Raw genomic sequence first — 18,941 nt, forward strand, 5'->3', positions numbered from 1 at the left:
TCTCACCAGCATGGGGAGAGACACTGGAACCCCTCTGACCCCCACCCGCAGTCAATCCCATATTGCCACTGCCCTGACAAACAGGCTTACAAGTATCCCCAGGTGAGAATTTAATAACCCAGGTAGAAAATGGAAGTGATTCACCCAGCCCCCAGCCCCACCAGCTCCTTCTCTAAAGAAGCAAAACATCTGTGACCCCCGACCCAGGAGCCGTGGGGCCACTGAAGAGTCAGCTGCTGGTCGCTCGCAAGACCAGCAGGAGAGGGTAAGTGAGGAAAGGCCCCCATCAAGTCCAGGGCCCCGGTTCCGAGGGGGAAACCGAGCACACATCCTCCCTGACGGCAACCCCCTCCCCAGAGAATGCGCAGTGAACGTCTGGAGGCTGGGCAGCGGGGCCGGGCTGGGTGTGTTTTCCCAGCACAAACCAACAGACTGGCTGCCAGGAGACCTGAGTGCTGGGCTTATCACCTCCCTCTCTCGGGGCCTCATTTCCTTGCCTAGAGAATGAAGAGGTGTGTCTAGAAAGCCGTTTTCCAAACTGCTGTTTGTGTACCATTAGGATGTATGTGGGCTCAGGTAAACGTGTGTTTTAACCATTAGTTATGTATTTCTTCTTTGGTTACCTTTTATTTGTGGCACTGGTTTACCAGTGTAATATAACAGTTCCTTCAAAATAAATTTAAGCTTAAAAGCAAGCCAAATTAAAGCAAGGATTAAGTACAAAATTATAAAAGTGGCTCGTGAGTCCGCCAAAAACTGCACACATGGTACGCAGGTGACTGCAGTATGGAAGCAATGGCCTACGTCAGCAGTTCTCAAAGTAAGCACTGTGGACCCCTATGAATACGGAGACCCCTTGGAGGGTTCAAGAGGTTAGAACCATATTCCTGAAAACATCAAGGTGTTGTCTGCATTTGCACTGTATTAACTTTTGCACCGATGGTGTAAAAACAACTGTGGATAAAACTGCTGGTGCCTTAGCATGAAGCAAGGCAGTGGCACCAAACTAACAGTCATCATGCTTTTCTCCTCTGCCACGCACTCATCGTAAAAAGTAAATTCATGCATTAAACAGCCAGCTTCACTTAAGAAGGCCCTTGATGAAGCCGTAAGAAATGTTAATCTCATTAAGTTTCGACACTGGTGTATTCGTTGTCATAAAATACACAGTATGCACAAGGCATTTCTGTGGCCTAACCACGTATGATGGTTGTCTCGGGAAAAGCACTGCGTGACTGTTTCAGCTGCAAGCAGAACGAGCTGCTTTTTTTGCAAGAGAAACTGTTTTTAGTCGAGAAACAACTGGCAGACAAACTACAGTTGTTCAGCGTTGGGTATCTAGGAGGTATTTTCTCAAAAATGAATGCGGTGAGCCTATCACTTCAAGAAAAACAGCTGGCAGTATTTTGTGCCAGTGATAGAACTCAAGCTTTCAGACAATAACTGGAATTCTGTGGGCTTCCCTGGTGGCGCAGTGGTTGAGAGTCCGCCTGCCGATGCAGGGGACACGGGTTCGTGCCCCAGTTCGGGAAGATCCCACATGCTGTGGAGCGGCTGGGCCCGTGAGCCATGGCCGCTGGGTCTGCGCGTCCGGAGACTGTGCTCCGCAACGGGAGAGGCCACAACAGTGAGAGGCCTGCGTACCGAAAAAAAAGAACTGGAATTCTACAACACTGCTCTATGTCATGATGGGCTTGACAGCTTCCCCAAATTTAAAGACTTTTCTGATGAAATTGTGGTGATATTTACAACTGTGGGGTTTTGAGACTATATAACAAAATGGGTCAACATTTGGTAGCTAGGCACACTCAGCAAACCAATGTTTTCCAAGAATGACACGAAGCTGTGCGGGGGTAAAGAGCCAGGCAAAGTGCAAAAGATGCCAATGGTTTTCACGGTAACAGAGTGAAAAGTCCGAGGAGATGATTTCAGAGTGTCCACTGCAACCAACTTGTCAGAAACCACCCCTTGTCAGTTTTGGTGCAATACGAAAGAATATCCAGGAGGAATTCCCTGGCGGTCCGGTGGTTAGGACTCCACGCTTTCACTGCCGGGGCCCGGGTTCAATCCCTGGTTGGGGAACTAAGATCTCGAGAGCCACGCAGCGTGGCCAAAAAAAAAAAAAAAAAGAAAAAGAAAAAAGAAAGAAAGAAAGAATACCCACAATTATCTGCAAAGGTACAACCACATATCTTTTCCAACTATGTACATATCTATGTGAGGCCAGAGTTTCTTCATATTTTTAACATATGCAACAACATACTGAATAAATGTAGCAGAAGATAGGAAAATCCATGCCTTCTCTGAAGCCAGGCATTAAAAAGATTCACAAAAATGTAAAACGATGCCAACTCTTTTCAATTATTTTTTGTTTTGGAAAATAAAGTCGATCTTCCATAAAAATGTTACTTATGTTAGCATGGGCTTGGTAAATTATTGTTTTTTTAAATGAATTAATAAGTACCTTGAAAATCCCTCACTTCTAATTTCTAATATGGTAAATATGGATAGATAACATTCAAATAAACAGTCTTTGAGATTCTCAATAATTTTGAAAAGCATAAAAGGATCAAACAGACCAAAAAGTTTAAGAACTGTTCAACTACATAATTCAAAGGGCCCATTCGGTGCTAAAAATGTCCACAGTTTTATTTATAGTTTCAGTCTCTTGGGCAACATCCCCTCTACAATTATGACCTTTGGTATAAAACAGGATGTCTTTTACTTTGTCCTAAATCTCCTTCTTTTAGAGTTCCAGGGGAATCTCCTATTCTATCACTCCGAGACATGTTGAACAGAATTATGGGTACATATGGTTTGCTACAGTTATACACACACACACACACGCCTGTAACAAATAACACTCCCTCCCCTGCATTTAGTATGCTCATGCTGTAGTTGTCTAACCAGTCTGTAGGGGCTTTAAGGGCAGGAACTGTGCTCTCTAATGAACCAGCAAAGGTGACCAGCAGCTACCATGGGCCACCAAGATGTGTAAGCAGGCCCGGCCTTCCAGGAGCTTGGCGTCTACCAGGGAGATAAGGGCAACATGCAGATGAATGGTTTTCCCTGATGATGCAGGGAAGGAGAACGAACGTCTCGGGGATGCTTACTCCATGCCAGGTCTTACATGTGCTACTTAGACATCCCTCATAGAGTTACCGGATGTCTATCACTGAATCCACTCAACCACTCTGTCAGGTGGGTACCAACACCTCCATTCTCCAGATGGAAGTCAAGGCTGGCAGAGGTGATGTGAGTTGCCCAAGGCCACAGTCAGTAGCCAGAGCTGTATTTTCCCCTCTCACAGCATCCAGATGTCACATGGGGGCATGGGAATGAGAGGTCCTGGAGAGCAGAGGAAGGGGCTCGTATTCTGGGCTCAGAGCGGCACATGCCCCAGCCCTGCTGGTCGCCTGCACCCCTGCCGAGTAGGCAGTAAGCCCGGGGCTCACCGACACGGCCAAGTGCAGCGGCGTGTTGCCGTGCTCGCCGCGGGCTTCGGCGTTGGCCCCGTGGGTCAGCAGCACCATGACGCAGTCGAAGCGGTTGCGCATGACGGCCACGTGCAGGGCTGTGTTCCCCACGGAGCTGGTGCTGTTCACGTCACAGCCCCGTTTCAGCAGCAGGCGGGCCATCTGCGGAGACAGGGTTCCGGCCCGAGTCAGCAGGGTGCTCAGAGCAGCTGCGGCCTGTGGCACCTGGGCAGGGCCGCTTCCTTCAGGTCTCGGGCCTCTGGAAAGCTCCAGCAATGGGAGGAGCCAAGGTGGTAGGCCCCAGTTCTGGGGGTGGCCCCAGATCTTGCCTCCCACACCGGCCACACCCCAGGAACTAGGGGACAAAAAGCTGAAGCTGTGGTGACTTTTTCAAAGGGCTTCAGGGTCCTTTCCTGGAGCTCACAGGACCCCATCCCTCCCTGCAAAGGTTCCTCTGGGCCCTGCCCCAGAAATGCCCCACTCCCTGCCACCCTGTCCAGGACCCTGCCAAGGTATGACCCCATCTGGGCCTTGGCAACACACACACTTGCTCACCCAACAGCCCCGGAGAGCCTGGACTTTGGACCCTGACAGACCTGAGCCCAAAGCTGAGCCCCACTTCATCCCCATTGTCTGAGCTTGGAAGGGTCACTGTACCCCTGTGCACCTCAGTTTTCTCTGCTGTGAAAATGGGAATGCAAGTTCCCACGTCACAGAGTGTGCTGACAAGGAACATGAAAACATACAGGAGGGCCTGACTTGGTGTCTAGCTCCTGGTGGGAAGGTATCCACAGTGGTTGTCAGTCTCTTCCCTCCTGGCCTGTCACATTTACGAGTATCCCATCATCTTTGAGGGCATCCAGTGCACGGATAGCTGTGCTTCCTGGAGACAAGTGATCAGAGACCTCCATCCTCCCAGGGGCTCAGAGCTTAGCTCAGGGAGAGGCCTCAGAGGAGATGCCGGCCAGGCTCTCTACAGACGAAACCAGAGCCACCATCTTCACCACCATCGGCATCATCACCCTCCGTCACCTTCTATTTGCGATGAGGTGCTTGACAATTTATGAAGAATTTTCTCACGCACTGCTTTGCTGACTTCACGATACCTCCACAGGCGGGCCACAGATCCCCAATTCACACATGAGGAAACCGCAGAGGGGACATTCACCTGCAATGCCAGGACACCATCCCTCCTTGGGCTTATCTCCTGGGCCCCCAAGTGCCACCTGCAGAGACCTCTCAGGAACCTCTTTCCTATAGGTAGCTAAGGAACAAAGGGCTCTGGGACCCTCCCCCTCCCCGACTCACCCTCAGACCTGCCTACCTCTGCGGTCTTGGCCCAGTGGAGGGGGCTGGCTCCGTAGCGAGGGTCTTTGCTGTGGATCTGGCTGCTGTCCATGCTGACAATCATCTCAGCACACCTGGGGAGAGAGACGCCACGTGGGAGTGAGGAAGGCTGGCGGGGGCAGCCTGACACTGGAAGAGGCCACGAATCAAGGCTTCATCTACTGGTGAGGGAGAGCTCCTGCAAATACCGTTGCAACAAAACCAACCAGCATGCATACGGTGATACGGCAACGGTATCCTGAGCCCCTCAAGTCACATCTCAAGCCCCCTCCTCCAGGAAGCCTTCCTTGCTGACTTCGGTCAGCAATGATCACGCTCACTGGTGCTGGCTGCAGCGTCAGACAGGCTTGGGGTTAAGCCCCAGCTTCCCACTGGTGACCTCTAGAAAGTGGCTGGGCCTGTCTGTAACATGGGTGCCTGTGACTAGCACACAGCCACCCTCTATCCTCCCCTGCTTCCCAAACGACTGGTGTTGCAAGTAGTGACTGCGTCCTGTAGGAGGCAGTAGGCAGGGTGGTTACAAGTACAGTTGCTTTCCACTCCTAGATCGACAACCAAAAGAACTGAAAGCAGGGGCTCAAGAAGATATTTGTATGCCAGTGTTTACTGCAGCGTTACCCACAATAGCCAAAAGATGGAAACAACCTAAGTCTCCACGGACATATGAATGGATAAGCAGAATGTGGTATATAAAATGGAGTAATCCTGCCTTAAAAGGGAAGGACCTTTCAATACAGGCTACGGCACAAACGAACCTTGAAGATATTATGCTAAGTCAAAGCGGGGTCCTGGGCCCAACCCAGCTCTCGGTGAAGCTTGGCTGAGCCAATACCAACAGCAGAGGGGCCCCCAGGTTGGGGCTGGGATGGAACCAGTCCCAGTAACCCTAACACTTGTGATCCTTGGAGTATGAATGTGCGGGCTGCCACGTGGTGACGGAGAGATGTGCCCCCTTGGAGCCCTGAGAGGAGCGTGGCTGTGTGCAGGGCACACCCGAGGTATGAGACGACTCGTGTTGTCTCATCTGCAACGATCCACACGGGAGGCCTGGGATGTGGTTGCAGGTGTCTGAGGAGGGAGCAACCTGGGCCACATCGGGATCTTGGAAGTAACCTGTACCAAGAAGGTGACTGAAGCCAGTAGTGGCTGGAGCCAAGCTGGAGCAGGGCCACCGTGCCAGCCCTTGGGTATGGGAGAGCATCGCTCATCACGTGTGCCCATTCAGGTTGCAACCTGCAACTCGGTAACTGGTGGTGACTGGGGGTGGGAGCGCTGGGATTGTCTCCAACCATTTGGTCAAATCTTCCCGAAAGTTCTAGTTCATCTTGGCTGTACGAGGAAGAATCAAGGAAAGGAGGGTTTGTCCAAGCTTGGACCAGACCTTCAAGGGGACATCAATGCCCTCCAGGGGCCGAAAGGTGGGTGCAGACCCCAGAGGAAGGAAAACCCTGAGGGAGGGGGAGCGTGCCTGCCCCCAACCCGAGGGCAGCCCCTCTGAGCTCATTTCTTGCTGCCCGTCTACCACATGGCTCTGGAAAGTACTGGGCGACTTCTGTATCCCCTGTTCCGGGCTTTCTCTCAACCACCTCTGTAAGGCACAGTGCCCGGGACTGAGGGACCACCTGACTCATTCACTCACTCATTCATTCTAGTTACTGTACCTGCTGGGCAGTATTTTGGGATAGTCATCTCTTGTATCCCTCCTACACACACACACACACACACACACACACACACACACACACACACGCACGTGCACACACTGCACGTGGAGAAGAATTATCCTGAGACCAGGTTTCCCAGGGCTGGGGAGAAAGGAAGAAATGAGTGGTCTAGAGCTCCCCAGGACATGGGCCTGGCACCTGAGTCCCAGCAGGGCCACCCCCCAGGAAGGAGGGATGCCTCAGGCGGATGGGGCCCTGGGCCACCTTGCTAAGCATTCCTAGGTTTCGAGTTGGGCACAGAAGCTGCACCAGCACAGCAGCCGTGAAGGGGCTGTTCAGATCTGATGTGGTGGGAAGTTTAAGACTGTTTATCTCCAGTTTGGTAGAGGGAGGCTCATGGTCAGAAATTAAGGTGCATGACTGAGCAACTTTCAAAGTTCTATTCTCTGCACAGCAGAGCTCATGGACCGAGAGTGACACTCCCACACATTTATCAATACTTTCTTTGTACCAGGGCAGCCCTTGGCACCTAATGAGCCTGTGGAGGCCACTGCTCGCCTGGGCAGGGGGACTGGCCGCGCAGACGGGAGGCCCCTCGGATCACGTGGGGCAAGGCAGGGTCTTACCCCTTCTGGGAGAACTTCATGGCCACGTGGATGGGGTAGCCGCTGGGTCCCATGATGTTGCAGCGAGCGTTGCACAGCAGCAGCACACGGACCATCTCCTGCTTCCCCAGCTGGCAGGCCAGGTGCAGCGGGGTCAGCCCTTGGTTATTCACCTGGTTCACACCAGCCGATGCGTTCTTCCCTAGGAGCTGACAGCAAGACCTCGGGGTGGGCAGGCGCCAAACACAGCGAGGCCCCTGGCCTGTCCCTCTGCTAACATCCACCGCTGTGGCCGTCCCTCTCTGGGGCCTCAGGGGGAGGGAAGCTGGACTCCACGAGAACACTGACAAGAACTTCAAGAGAAGCCACCAGGAAAGGAGGCTTTGGGGAGAGAGAGAAGCTGACTGTGCCAGTATTGGCTGGGCCGCTGGTCTGGCATGACTGTGGCGTGTGTGATACATTTCTCAATCAGGAAATGTAAAAGAGGTTGTACCTAGGATGGGCACTGGGGGTCTGGGTGGGAATGAGACTTGCTTTCCATTGCATACCCTTCTGTCCTGCCTGAATTTTTCAGCTATGTGTAGGCATTATTTCTTCATTAAACAAAACAAAACAAAACACCAGTATTAATAAAACAGCCATGAGGATTTTATTTCCTCGACTGTGGTTGAAAGCTGTTTCCCTGAGGTTAATTATGACCCCTGTGCACCCCTGTGACCGGCTGGGTCTGTGGACAGGCTAGGGACACAGCAGGTGCTGGCCGAGGTGCTGGCATCCAGGCCCGATTCAAGGGCCAGCCCCACCGCTCACAGCTCCGTGGCACCCCTCCCGGGGCACAAAACTTCGCTGAACCTCAGTCTCTTTGGCGAAGAGAAGATAACGGCCCCCACCCACAGAGGTCATCTTGAGAATTAACTAGAACAATAAAACACTGAGTACAGGGTCAGGCACGGGCCCAGCGGTAAAGGACAGCTATTGATGAGTGTGTACCCGCCCTCTGGATCGAGGCAGGTTCTACGTGCTGCTGTGCTGAGCACACAGTGGGGTCTCAGTAAGGGCAGAGTTCAACAGTGGGCATAGAATTCCCTTCCCTGAGAGCATTAATCATGAGACAGGAATCCAAATTTTCTGGAATAATGTGGTCCCATTCTGATGCCAAGGCACAGAGAAGGATAGAACCTTTAGAAGAATCTTCTAATTCTAGGCAGTGAAATACTGCCCAGGACCTGCCGTTTCTGTCTGATATATAAGGCGGCCTTTGCATCATTTGATCTACTTGCCTACAATTTTTATTTTTTATTTTTCTGCCCAGCTAATCAAAAATTTAACGGAAGGAGTGCCTTTGGTGCACATGCCTACAGGAGCCAGATGGAGTTTTGTTTGTTTTGAGTTACTGTAAAAAGTTAAGCTCAGGTCCTGCTGGACCACGGGCGCCTCCAGGCAGGGGCTGAAATTCACCCGGCCCGGGGGCCCAGCCTACAGTGAGTGATCAGGAGAAGCTGAATTAAACTGACTGACGGGACTAGACCTTGAGCTCAGTTTGCTGGGTTGGAGGACTTTCCCAGGGTTGTAGGAGCAAAGTGGCCGAGGATGTGTCTCCTTGACAAGCATGGGGAGGCAAGTGCCAGGTGGGGCTACACCCTCCATGAAGGGGCTCAGGCCTCAAGGATCAAGGTGGGGACAGTGAGAGGCCAGGAGGGACACCTGAGCCCAGAGGCCCAAAGACAGCTGCGGCCGTGGTAAGGAGCGGCCAGAATCAGTCGCCCTGTCTCCACCCCTGCTCACCTGCAGCACTTGGGAATTGTCACTCTGGACAGCGTAATGGAAGGCAGTCTCCCCGTTGTTGTCGGTGACGTCCATCTGGGCGTGGCAGTACTGCACCAGCTCCACCAGGATCTCCCAGTCGCCCTTGCGGCAGGCCAGGTGCAGGGGAGTGCAACCCTCCTCATTCTCCCTGTTGTTGGCGCAGCTGCAGGGGAGGGCCGGGGAGGTGAGGGGTGTGGCACGAGGTGGGCGGGGCACTGAGAAAGCCAAGTGCAGACGCAGGGGAGGTGGGGGAGGAGCCCAAGAGCATTCGTGCCCTGCTCAAGCTGGCTGGTTCAAACTCAGGGCTGAGTCACAATTTACCTGTAACTGATGTGATCTATCAGTTTTTAGTTCAGTTTGCACCCTGTATGAGGGATGTGCCCGAGGGCCACACCAGCCTTAAGTGGGCAGTGGGCTGGCACAGAAAGAATCGCAGAAGGCAGAAATCTCACCAACCTCGGGCAATTCACTGAACTTCTCTAGGGTTCAATATCCTTGTCTACAAAAAAATAAAAATAATACCTGCCACGCCTGCCCTAGGAAATCGATAGAACTACTGTGAGATCAAACACCATTCTGTCCAAGATCGTACCGGTAAACTGTAAAAGGCAGTGAAGAGTTCTGAGCTTTGGGCCCGGGAGCTGCACCAAGCTGTCTGAAGCAGAGAACGGGAGGCGTGGCTACCTCAGGGCAGGATGGGGAGCTCGAGTCCTCTGGCTGGCACAGGGCCCTCCCCAGGGGCACGTTGGCCGAATAGACATACGAGACTAAGCGTTCCGGCTTCCAGAAGGGCAACCAGGCCTTTGGAAGGAGACACCAGGGATCTGAAGCCTCTTCAGCCCTCTGCAGCTGAGTGACCTTGCACAAGTCACATAACCTCTCACTGGGATGACACTACTTCACGGGCATGTTGAGAGGATTCAAGTTCATGGTGGGTATAAAACAGCTACCAGGGGCCTGGCACCTGGCAGGCACCCCAGAAATGTTACATTGTTCCTTCTGACTTTAGTCAGCATTCCCCTGCTCTAACCCAGAGGCAATGCTGCCCCTTTTGAAGTCAAACGTTCTGGGCAACCTTTGAGTTTATGGAGGGGAACTGAGGCTGGACTGAGACTCCCCATCCACACCCAGTATCCCCAGGGTCCTGCCCTCCTGCCCCACCTGGCCAAGCCCCCCGCCCACCTGATGATGCGGCTGTGATGGAAGCACTCTCGGATCCCCAGCTCCACCGCCAGGTGGGCCACCGACCAGCTGGGGTGGTTGCGGATGAGGTCGGTCAGCTGCTGCAGGACCTCGACATGCAGGATGTGGTTGGAGCTCTCGTAGAAGGGCGGCAACTGGGAAGAATACTGCTGGAAGTTCACCAGGGCATCGGCCTCTGTCTCCAGCTGGAAGAGCCTGAGGAGCCAGGGCAGAGGAGGAAGACACAGAAGTGAGCCGGGAGGAACCCTTGGCCTGTGCCCTTGATGGAATCTGAAGACTTGTGTCCCTGCAAACAGGTGCCTGCCTGCTTCCTGCTGTGGACTGACCTGCTCCAGCTGGACTCCCTTCCCCCACCATACACACACACACACACACACACACACACACACACACACCCCTAAATGGAGTTGGGGCTTTCTTTTTTTTTGAAAAGATTTCCTTTCCTTTCTTCCTTTTTCAAAAAATATCATCACGTATATTTCCACAAGCATTGTTGCAAATCCATGGTCCAGCATGAAAGCAAAACTCCCCAGGCACATGAAGAGATAAGAAAACATGAAAGATGGGACTTCCTTGGTGGTCCAATGGTTAAGAATCCGCCTTCCAATGCAGGGGACGCACCGGTCGAGGAACTAAGATCCCACATGCCGCAGGGCAACTAAGCCCACATGCCGCAACTACTGAGCCTGCATGCCACAACTAGACAGCTTGTGCGCTGGAACTACTGAGCCCCCGCACTCTGGAGACTGCACACCACAACTAGAGAGGAGCCAGCGTGCCACAACTAGAGAGAAGCCCGCACACCACAACGAAGAGCCCGTGCGCCACGACAGAAGATCACACATGCCACAACTAAGACCCAGTGCAGCCATAAATAAATAAATATTTTAAAAAAAGAAAATATGAAAGAAAACCAACAGAGACAATATACAAGAGAAACAGATCTATAACTGGGGGGTCTACAAATACTGAAGTTACCTGACACAGACTTTAAAATAACTATGACAATATTAGGATAAAATAGAAGATCTACAATTTTGGCAAAACATTTTAAACTATATAAAAAAAAAGAACCAAGTGGATATTGCAGAATTTAAAGATACAATTGCCAAAATTAAGAGCTCAGTGGTTAGGTATAATAGCAGATTGGACAACGCTGAATAGAAAATTGTGAAAAGGAAGATAGGTAAGAAAAAAGTAAACAGAATAAAGCATGGAGAGACAAAAGCTTGGAAAATACAGGAAACTAGATAAAAGATATAGAATATATAATGAAAAGATCTAACATACATATAAGTGGAGATACAAAAACAGAATAGAAAAAGAATTGTACAGAAGCCATATTTGAAGAGTTAATGACTATGAACTTTCCAAAATTGATGGAAAACATTATTCCATTAATTTAAAATATTCTATAAATCCTCCTCTACCCCCTCCTGCCAAATCCACACTTACATTCCTCCCACTGAGCCACTGAGCAGTGGGAATTTATGTGTCTTTACCCTTTAACCTGGCTTTGTAACTGCTTTACCAAGAATATGGCAGAAGTGATGCCGTCCTAGTTTCTAGAGCAAGGATTTAAGAGACTGGAAGCCTCTATCTCTTTTTTCTTGGGACCCGGCCATCATACCACAGGGAAGCTGAAGCATCATGGAGATGACTCTTGGACCCTTAACCCTGGATAAACTTAACTCCTGGACCCTTAACCCTGGATAAACTCCCAGCCAACAGCTAGTACCAACTTGCCAGTTATGAGTCATCTTAAAAGTGGATCGTGCAGTCAAGCCACCCCAGCTAATACTATGTAGAATCAAACTGAGCCTTTCCCACTAAGCTCTGCTCAAATGGCAGATTTGTGGGCTAAATAACTGATACTGTTTTAAGCCACTAAATTTTGGGAGAGTTTGTTGCATAGCAACAACTGAAAATGACACATGTTGGTCAACATATTGTAACGTAGCAATAACTGACACATGTGCCATGTAACAACTGCTGAAAACAAAACGCAAAGAGAAAACATTAAAAATAGCAAAGAGAGGGCTTCCCTGGTGGCGCAGTGGTTGGGAGTCCGCCTGCCGATGCAGGGGACGCGGGTTCGTGCCCCGGTCCGGGAAGATCCCACAGGCCGCGGAGCGGCTGGGCCTGTGAGCCATGGCCGCTGAGCCTGCGCGTCCAGAGCCTGTGCTCCGCAACGGGAGAGGCCACAACAGTGAGAGGCCCGCGTACTCCAAAAAAAAAAAAAAAGCGAAGAGAAAAAATGTTTTCAGAGGGCAACCATCAAACTCAACAATGAAACTCAACAATGGAAGCCAGAGATAATGAGATGACATCCTTAAAGGGCTAAAAGAAAATAAATGCCGTGGAGAATTCTACACCCAGAATAAAAAAAACAAACTTCAAGTATGACGTTGAAATTAAAATATTTCACTAGTCAAACAAACAAATGCACCAGAGAGACAGACTGACTGTGACATTAGCAGACCCAAATAAAAGGAAATACAAAAGGATTTTCTTCTGGTAGAAGAAAGTTGATCCTAGATGGATGGTCAAAGATGCAGGAAAAAAATTAAGCACCATGAAAATGGTAAATATGTGAGTGAATCTAAATAAATATTGACAGTATAATGCCTTGTTGGGTTTAAAATAAAAATATTAATAAAAAACAATATATGGCATAGAAGTCTGGAGTGGGATAAATGGAGTTAAAGGGTTCTAAGACCCTTGTATTGTTCTGGAAGAGGCCAAAGTACCAATTATACTTCAGTAAGGCCAAGGATGTGTGTTACAATCTCTAGGGTTCTATCAAGAACTGTGAAGGGTACCATACGACCCAGCAATCCCACTACTGGGCATATACCCTGAGAAAACCATAATTCAAAAAGAGTCATGTACCAACATGTTCACTGCAGGTCTATTTACAATAGCCAGGACATGGAAGCAACCTAAGTGTCCATCAACAGATGAATGGATAAAGAAGATGTGGCACATATATACAATGGTATATTACTCAGCCATAAAAAGAAACGAAATTGAGTTATTTGTAGTGAGGTGGATGGACCTAGAGTCTGTCATACAGAGTGAAGTAAGTCAGAAAGAGAAAAACAAATACCGTATGCTAACACATATATGTGGAATCTAAGGAAAAAAAAAAAAAGGTCATGAAGAACCTAGGGGTAAGACGGGAATAAAGACACAGAACTACTAGAGAATGGACTTGAGGATATGGGAAGGGGGAAGGGTAAGCTGTGATAAAGTGAGAGAGTGGCATGGGCATATATACACTATCAAACATAAAATAGATAGCTAGTGGGAAGCAGCTACATAGCACAGGGAGATCAGCTCGGTGCTTTGTGACCACCTAGAGGGGTGGAATAGGGAGGGTGGGAGGGAGGGATACGCAAGAGGGAAGAAATACGGGAACATATGTATATGTATAACTGATTCACTTTGTTATAAAGCAGAAACTAACACACCATTGTAAAGCAATTATACTCCAATAAAGATGTTAAATAAATAAAAGAACTGTGAAGGGTTTCAGATTTTACCCTACTTGCAAACTAACAAGTTAGCCTGACACAGTTTCATGGATGCTGGCAGAAGACACAAGGTTCCTGCATGAAGGACAAAGGGCAATTTATTACTCACAGCAGTAGCATTTGTGCCAGAGTATCAGCATTTGCGCCTATTCCCTGAGATCCATTTCCCAGAGGGTGACATGAAGAGGGTCAGGTGACACCTGCTCATGTTGCATTAGAAGACAGAAACCCTGAGTGTAGGGAACTTGAATCTGTTATAATCATCAGTGAGAAAATCTGTCTAATCTTTGCTCTGGAGGAAAATATTATCTTTATTATATAGAAGAGTAAGCAAACCTACCCTTTGCTCTAGAGATAGACTCTACCTCTATCTTCCAAGGCTGTTCACAATACAAACATGCTTGTAAAGACAGTACGAAACAAAACTAGTCAGAGCCTCTGCTTGTAAGATGTACAGAAACACAAGAGACCCAAGGAGAACTACCTCCCAAAAGCTATCATTAAAAGATAATAATAGAGTATAAATTTCCAAGCTAATAGAGATGGAAAAATAGAATAATAAGAAAACATTTAATCATAAATTGCAAAAGCATTATGCCAAGGGAAAAAACTCTGATTCATAAGACTACATGCTGTATGATTAAAAGATAAAACTATAGGGATAGAAAGTAGATCAGTGTTGGGGCTTCCTTGGTGGCAAAGTGGTTGGGAATCCGCCTGCCAATGCAGGGGACACGGGTTCAAGCCCTGGCCCGGGAAGATTCCACATGCCGTGGAGCAACTAAGCCCATGCGCCACGACTACCGAGCCTGTGCTCTGGAGCCCGTGAGCCACAATTACTGAGGCCCACGTGCCTAGAGCCTGTGCTCCACAAGAAGAGAAGCCACCGCAGTGAGAAACCCACGCACCGCAACTAAGAGTAGCACCCATTCGCTACAACTAGAGAAGGCCTGTGCGCAGCAATGAAGACACAACACAGCCAAAAATAAAAATAAATAAAATAAATAAATTTATTAAAAAAAAAAAAAAGTAGATCAGTGTTTGCTAAGGGCTGTGGTGGGTGCAGAGGCATTACTACAAAGGAGCACGGAGGAAATTTGGGGGATAACAAAAAAGTTGTGCATCTGTATTGTGGTGATGGTTACATGAGTGTGTACCTTTATCAAAATCCATTGAATGATACACTTAAAATTGGTAAATTTTGTTTTTTGGAAATTGCATCTCAATAAAGCTAAAACAAAACAAAACAAAAACCAAAAAATAAAAAGAAGACAAGAAAGAAAGGAATAAAGAAAAGAAAATAGGTGGAAGAATAACCAAAAAAAAAGCAAACAGTAAGACAGTAGATTTAAACCCAAATATATCAGAATTACATGAAGTATAAATAGACTAAATGTTCCAAATAAATATAAGAAATAACAGACTGGATAACAGGGAAAAGAAAAGACAACTACATATTCTTTACAAGATTAAAATTATAAGGAAATATATAAATACTAACCAAGAGAAACCTGGTGAAGCTATATTAATATTAGAAAAAGTAAAGCTTAAGGTAAAAAGCATTGCTGGACACAAAGAGGGACAATTTGTAATGATAACAGTTTCAATTCACTAGGAAAATATGATAATTATGTATCTAATAATAAAACTCCAAAATAAAGTCAAACTTGACAGAATTAAGAGAACTAGACAAATCCACAGTCACACTGATAGATGTGTGACTAGTTTCTTACACAAAAAGCAGACCAAAAAAAAAAAATCCCTATTGGATATAGAACAATTAATAAACTTGACCTAACAGACATATATAAAGCACTATTCCCATCAAGTACAGAATACACATGCTTCTGAAACACACACACACAAAATTATAAATATTGGTCCCATGCTGGGCCATAAAGCAAATCTAAACAAATTTCAAAGACCTGAAAATATTTAGACTATGTTCTCCAACCATGATGCAATTAAGCTAGAAATCGATAACAAAAAGATAACGAAAAATTTCCCATATGTTTACAAATTAACCAAGATACATACAAATTATCTACGGTTCAAACAAGAAGTCACGGTAAAATTTGGGAACTATCTTGACTCGATGACAATGCAAACATCACGTATCAAATTTGTGAGATGAACGTCCACTTCTGGCTGTGACAGAGGAGTTTGTACCAGACTAGCCTTCCTGGTGAAAACAAATATAAAGGCAGGATTAAATTCAAACAAATATTTGAAGGTTCTGGAGAGAACCAAACGCAGGCAAGGCATAGCGGGCCAGGATTTTAGAGAAAAGGGAAGCACACTGAGGTATGCCCCACATTTTTACTCAGGGAACTGAGGGAAGCCCCACGTTTTTATTCAGTTTAAAATAAAAGAATAAAGGTAAAATATAGTCATTTTTAGAGACAGAGAATCCACTGTCAGCAGACTTGCACTAAGAGACTTAAGCAGAAAGAAAACTATCTCAGATGGAAGCAACATAATGCAGGAAAGAATAGAGAACACTGGAAAAGGTATTATGTGGGCAAATCTAAATTGACTGTGTTTTGGGTTTTTTTTTTTGGCCATACCACACAGCTTGTGGAATCTTAGTTCCCTGACCAGGGATTGAACCTGGGCCCTCAGCAGTGAAAGCATGGAGTCCTATCCAGTGGACGGCCAGGGAATTCCCTGAATTGACTGTTTCTAAGAACAATACAAATGTTTGGGGGTATATAGAAATATTTACATATATATTTAATGAAAATGAAAATACATCACAAAAAGTTGATGAGATGGATAAATGGAATTGAAATATTCAAAGGTTTCTGCATTGTCAGGGAAGTGTCAAAGTACCAATTTAAGGTAGACTGTGGGACTTCCTTGGTGGTCCAGGGCTAAGAGTCTGCGTTCCCAGTGCAGGGGGGCTGGGTTCCATCCCTGGTCAGGGAACTAGATCCCACATGCTGCAACTAAGAGTTCACATGCTGCAGCTAAAGATCCCTTGTGCCGCAACTAAAAAAAAAAAAGATCCCACACAGGGCAACGAAGATTCCACATGCTGCAACCAAGACCCAAAGCAGCCAAATAAATAAATTAAATTAAAGTATTTTTTAAAAAGGTTAGACTGTAATAAGTCAAGGGTGCATGTTGCAATTTTTAACTACTTAAACATTAATAAAACAGCTAATGGACAGGGGAAATGGCATTAGTATACATACAGCAGCATTTGGCTTAAACATGGTCAAAAGTTGGTTCTTTGAAAAGACTTTAAAAAATCAATAAACCCCTAACAAAACTCAATGAGAAATACAGAAAACCCGAAGTACCATCTTTTCAGATTCTTCAGATGTTAAAAAGAATAAAAGAGGACATTATGAACAACTTTATGTCAACGAGTTTGACATTTCTTGAAAACACAACATACCAAAACTGACACAAGAAGAAGGAGAAAATCTGGTAGTCTGGTATCTATTAAAGAATTGAATACATATTGAAAAGCTTCACACAAAGGAAACTCCAGGCTCAGATGGCTTCACCCATGAATTCTTCCAGACATTTAAGAAAGTAGTAATATCAATCTTAAACAATTTTCAGAAAATAGGAGAAGGATTACTTCTCAACTTTTTTTATCAGCCAGTTAAAGCTGACACCAAAACCTGATAAGAATGTTTTTTAAAAAGAAAATTACAGGATAATATCTCTCATAAACACAGTGCTGAAAATCCTAAACAAATATTTGATTTGATCTAGTAATATACAAAAGGGATGCTACATCATGACAAGGAGAGATTTATTCCCAGAGTTTATGGCTGCATTAACGTTTCAAAACCAACCAATCACCCAATCAATGTATAATTCACCACACTGACAAAATAAAGGAGAAACTAATGAGCTAATACATGCAAATCTCAATTGTTTCAGTATGAGCATTTGATAATATACAACACCCATTCATGAATTTTTAAAAAAGGAAGCTCTTAGAAAACCGAGAATAAAAAGGAATATCCTTAATGCAACAGACAGTATCTGCAAAAAACTTAGAACAAACATCATGCTTAATGGTATGATGTTGAAGCTTTCCCTCTTGAGACAGGAATGAGATAAGGATGCTTGCTTCACCATTTTACTCATCATTCTTACCAGTGCAGCATGGCAAGAAAAATAAATAATAAGTATAAGGATTGGAAAGGAAGAAGCAAAAACTGTCATTATGTTCATGATGATATGATTATGTTCTCAGAAAACCCAAAAAGTCCTACAGATAAATTATTAGAACTAATAAATGAGTTTAGCAAGGTTGCTGAACACAAGATGAATGTACAAAAGATCAACTGCCTGGCTATACAACAACAAACAGGTAGAAAATTAAACTTTAATAAATATCATTTATTAGAACATCAAAACATGTCAAACACTAGGAATAAATCTAACAAAATATGTCCAAAACGAATGTGCAGAAAACTACAAAGAATTATTGAGAGAAATTAAAGAAAACCTAAATAAGTGGGAGGGTATTTCAGGTTTTATAGTCTGGAAGACTAGACAGTATTAAGTTGTCAATTCTTTTTTTTTTTTTTTTTTGCGGTACGCGGGCCTCTCACTGTTGTGGCCTCTCCCGTTGTGGAGCACAGGCTCCGGACGCGCAGGCTCAGCGGCCATGTTTCACGGGCCCAGCCCCTCCGCGGCATGTGGAATCTTCCCGGACCGGGGCACGAACCCGCATCCCCTGCATCGGCAGGCGGACTCTCAACCACTGTGCCACCAAGTTGTCAATTCTTACTGAACTGATCTATAGAGTCAGTGCAACACCAATCTTAACTCTCAAGAGCAGAGGCTTTGTTTCTTTCTTTCTTTGCTTGTTTGTTTTGTGGGTGGAACTTCTTTGTTCCATAAAAATGCAAAGAGTTGAGAATAGCCAAGATAATCTTGAAGAAGAAGGAAGTGAGAACTTGTTCTACCAGATATCAAGATTTATTATGAAGTTACAAGGCAGCATTGTATTGGTGCAAGAAAAGAAAAATAGAACAGTGACTAGAAACGAATTCATTCCTACAGGGAGGGACGCCTGGATTTATGTCCAATGGCATTCTAGAGCAGTGGAAAAGAATAGTTTGTGATAAAAGGTCCTGGGAAAACTGAATCTCCAGCTGAAAAACAAGAAAAAGAAACTTGAGTCCTATTTCACACCATACATTAAAAAAAAAAATATTCCAGGTAGATTATCAACCTAGTTGTAAAAGCAAAACAATAAAGCTTCTAGAAGATAATATAGAAAAATATCCGACTTCCCTGCTGGCACAGTGGTTAAGAATCCGCCTGCTAATG

At 46.4% G+C, this 18,941-nt stretch overlaps 1 protein-coding gene across 11 annotated transcripts in view; it reads right to left on the reverse strand.

Moving 5' to 3' along the window:
• PLA2G6 (phospholipase A2 group VI) overlaps positions 1 to 18,941 on the reverse strand; it is a 49,782-nt gene that overhangs the window by 19,417 nt on the left and 11,424 nt on the right. For 10 of the 11 annotated variants that reach the window (XM_067698054.1, XM_067698058.1, XM_067698051.1 and 7 more), the window contains 5 exons: positions 10,081 to 10,296; positions 8,878 to 9,061; positions 7,114 to 7,301; positions 4,801 to 4,897; positions 3,456 to 3,638 (listed from right to left, as the gene is read on the reverse strand). In XM_067698054.1, the coding sequence (XP_067554155.1) occupies positions 3,456 to 3,638; positions 4,801 to 4,897; positions 7,114 to 7,301; positions 8,878 to 9,061; positions 10,081 to 10,296 (868 nt within the window). The remainder of the gene's footprint in view (positions 1 to 3,455; positions 3,639 to 4,800; positions 4,898 to 7,113; positions 7,302 to 8,877; positions 9,062 to 10,080; positions 10,297 to 18,941) is intronic. The other variant, XM_067698060.1, reaches the window with a different exon arrangement.

The sequence above is a fragment of the Pseudorca crassidens genome, chromosome 11 (assembly GCF_039906515.1).
Source record: "Pseudorca crassidens isolate mPseCra1 chromosome 11, mPseCra1.hap1, whole genome shotgun sequence".
Classification (NCBI taxonomy): Eukaryota; Metazoa; Chordata; class Mammalia; order Artiodactyla; family Delphinidae; genus Pseudorca; species Pseudorca crassidens.